Source organism: Octopus bimaculoides, chromosome 7, assembly GCF_001194135.2.
Source record: "Octopus bimaculoides isolate UCB-OBI-ISO-001 chromosome 7, ASM119413v2, whole genome shotgun sequence".
Lineage (NCBI taxonomy): Eukaryota > Metazoa > Mollusca > Cephalopoda > Octopoda > Octopodidae > Octopus > Octopus bimaculoides.
The window spans coordinates 3,391,206-3,392,937 of record NC_068987.1 but is presented as its reverse complement, the minus strand read 5'-3'; the positions used below and the strand labels follow the sequence as shown (position 1 = coordinate 3,392,937).

The 1,732-nt window shown below is 38.2% G+C and overlaps 1 protein-coding gene across 1 annotated transcript in view; it reads right to left on the bottom strand.

Moving 5' to 3' along the window:
• The window catches only part of LOC106871571 (probable proline--tRNA ligase, mitochondrial), a 26,670-nt gene that overhangs the window by 7,527 nt on the left and 17,411 nt on the right, over positions 1-1,732 (bottom strand). Inside the window, exon 9 of the mRNA XM_052969111.1 lies at positions 851-998. Within this exon, the coding sequence (XP_052825071.1) occupies positions 851-998 (148 nt within the window). The remainder of the gene's footprint in view (positions 1-850; positions 999-1,732) is intronic.

Genomic DNA, 1,732 nt, shown 5'->3' with positions numbered 1-1,732 from the left:
AATTTTTTATTTTATCCTAAGACAATATTATTTTATTGAAAATTTAATTCAGGCTTGTATACAAGTTGTTTTATATTTATTTATAGGGCTCGTATATATATATATATATATATATATAGTTAGAAATATTGCATTTCTAAATCTCTCAGAGAGATTCATACAGTAGCAGCACGATAAAGTGATGGTATGTTGTCAACTTAATGTGGCAGTCCCAGGAAAGGGAAGAATGCTACTGCTATTTAGCCCCAGGAAACATCGTTTCCAGTTGGCTACTCCAGACTGATGAAGAGCAATAACTCTGAAACTAGTCTCTGAATGCTGGCTTTTCTGAGAGGAGGTGCTTATCTCCCCTGTTTGAAAACTTAAGGACACAGAACGCTTGTGTCACATAGCCAACTGGAAACGATGTTTCTTGGGGCTAAATAGCAGTAGCATTCTTTCCTTTCCTGGGACTTCCACATTAAGTTGGCAACAAACCATCACTTTACATATATAGTATTTAATTCTTTTGGTATTTTTCTTTTTTGTGTGTGGTAATGGTGGGGATATCTCGAAGTACACTAGCACAGGAGCCAGTCCAGCGGCACTGGCAACGACCACACTCAAATGTTGTTTTTCACGTGCCACCAGCACATGTGCCAGTAAGGCAACACTGGCAACGATCACGCTTGAATGGTGCTTTTCACGTGTTACCGGCACGGGAGCCAATCCGTGGCCCTGGCAACGATCACACTCGGATGTGCTCTTAACTTTCCACTGGCACGAGTGCCAATCAGGCAGTACTGTTATTGGCCACGTCAGCGATTTTGATTTATTTATGTATGTATATAAATATAAATTATGTAATTACCATATTTTATTATCATTGTTGACATATGTTGCATTGAATAAAGATGAATACTTTTGGCTAAGATAAAAGGAATGACCAACCTGAAAAAGAAATGTGGGAAAGAAAAGAAAAAAACACTTCTTTAAACTGAATGAAATGTTATTAATTTAAAAGGAAATTTTTAAAATGTACAAAACCTGATAAATTAGCAAGCACTACTCAGTTATTGCCCCTTGTCACTTCAATTCAAATGTCAGAGGATTCAATTGGAACCCATCTGTATCTAAGTATGAATTGGCAACATCTTTGGATTAATCATTAAGCAAGATAAGTATATGCTTAGGGCATCAAGGGAAGTGGTGGGGTACCACAGAAATGGTAAATGGTCTACGGCACAAAAGAAATCACTTTAAACCTGCTAAAATAATATTCAAAATGGTTTATATGATTGAAAATATTTCAAAATGTTTATGGTGTCCTATTGAAGTTCTGACCAAAGACTTTGTAATTAAAAAAAAGTAGGAGAAATTTTTTCAAATATAAACAGAGTGGAAGTATACAAAAATAAGTATTATTTTCCATCTTACTGTTAGTTTTGTTTCATTTTGAAACATTTGTTTGCAACTGTCACATAATGTCAGGGCAACCCGTCAGAGTGTAAGTATCTTGAGAGAAAAGCTGAACATTAGAAGCATCGGTTGTGGCGTGCAAGAGAGACGATTGCGCTGGTATGGACATGTGGTGAGAATGGAGGAGGATAGCTGCGTGAAAAAGTGCCACACCCTAACAGTTGAGGGAACCCGTGGAAGAGGTAGGCCCAGGAAGACCTGGGCTGAGGTGGTGAGGCAAGACCTTCGTACATTGGGCCTCACCGAGGCGATGACTACGGACCGAGACCTTTGG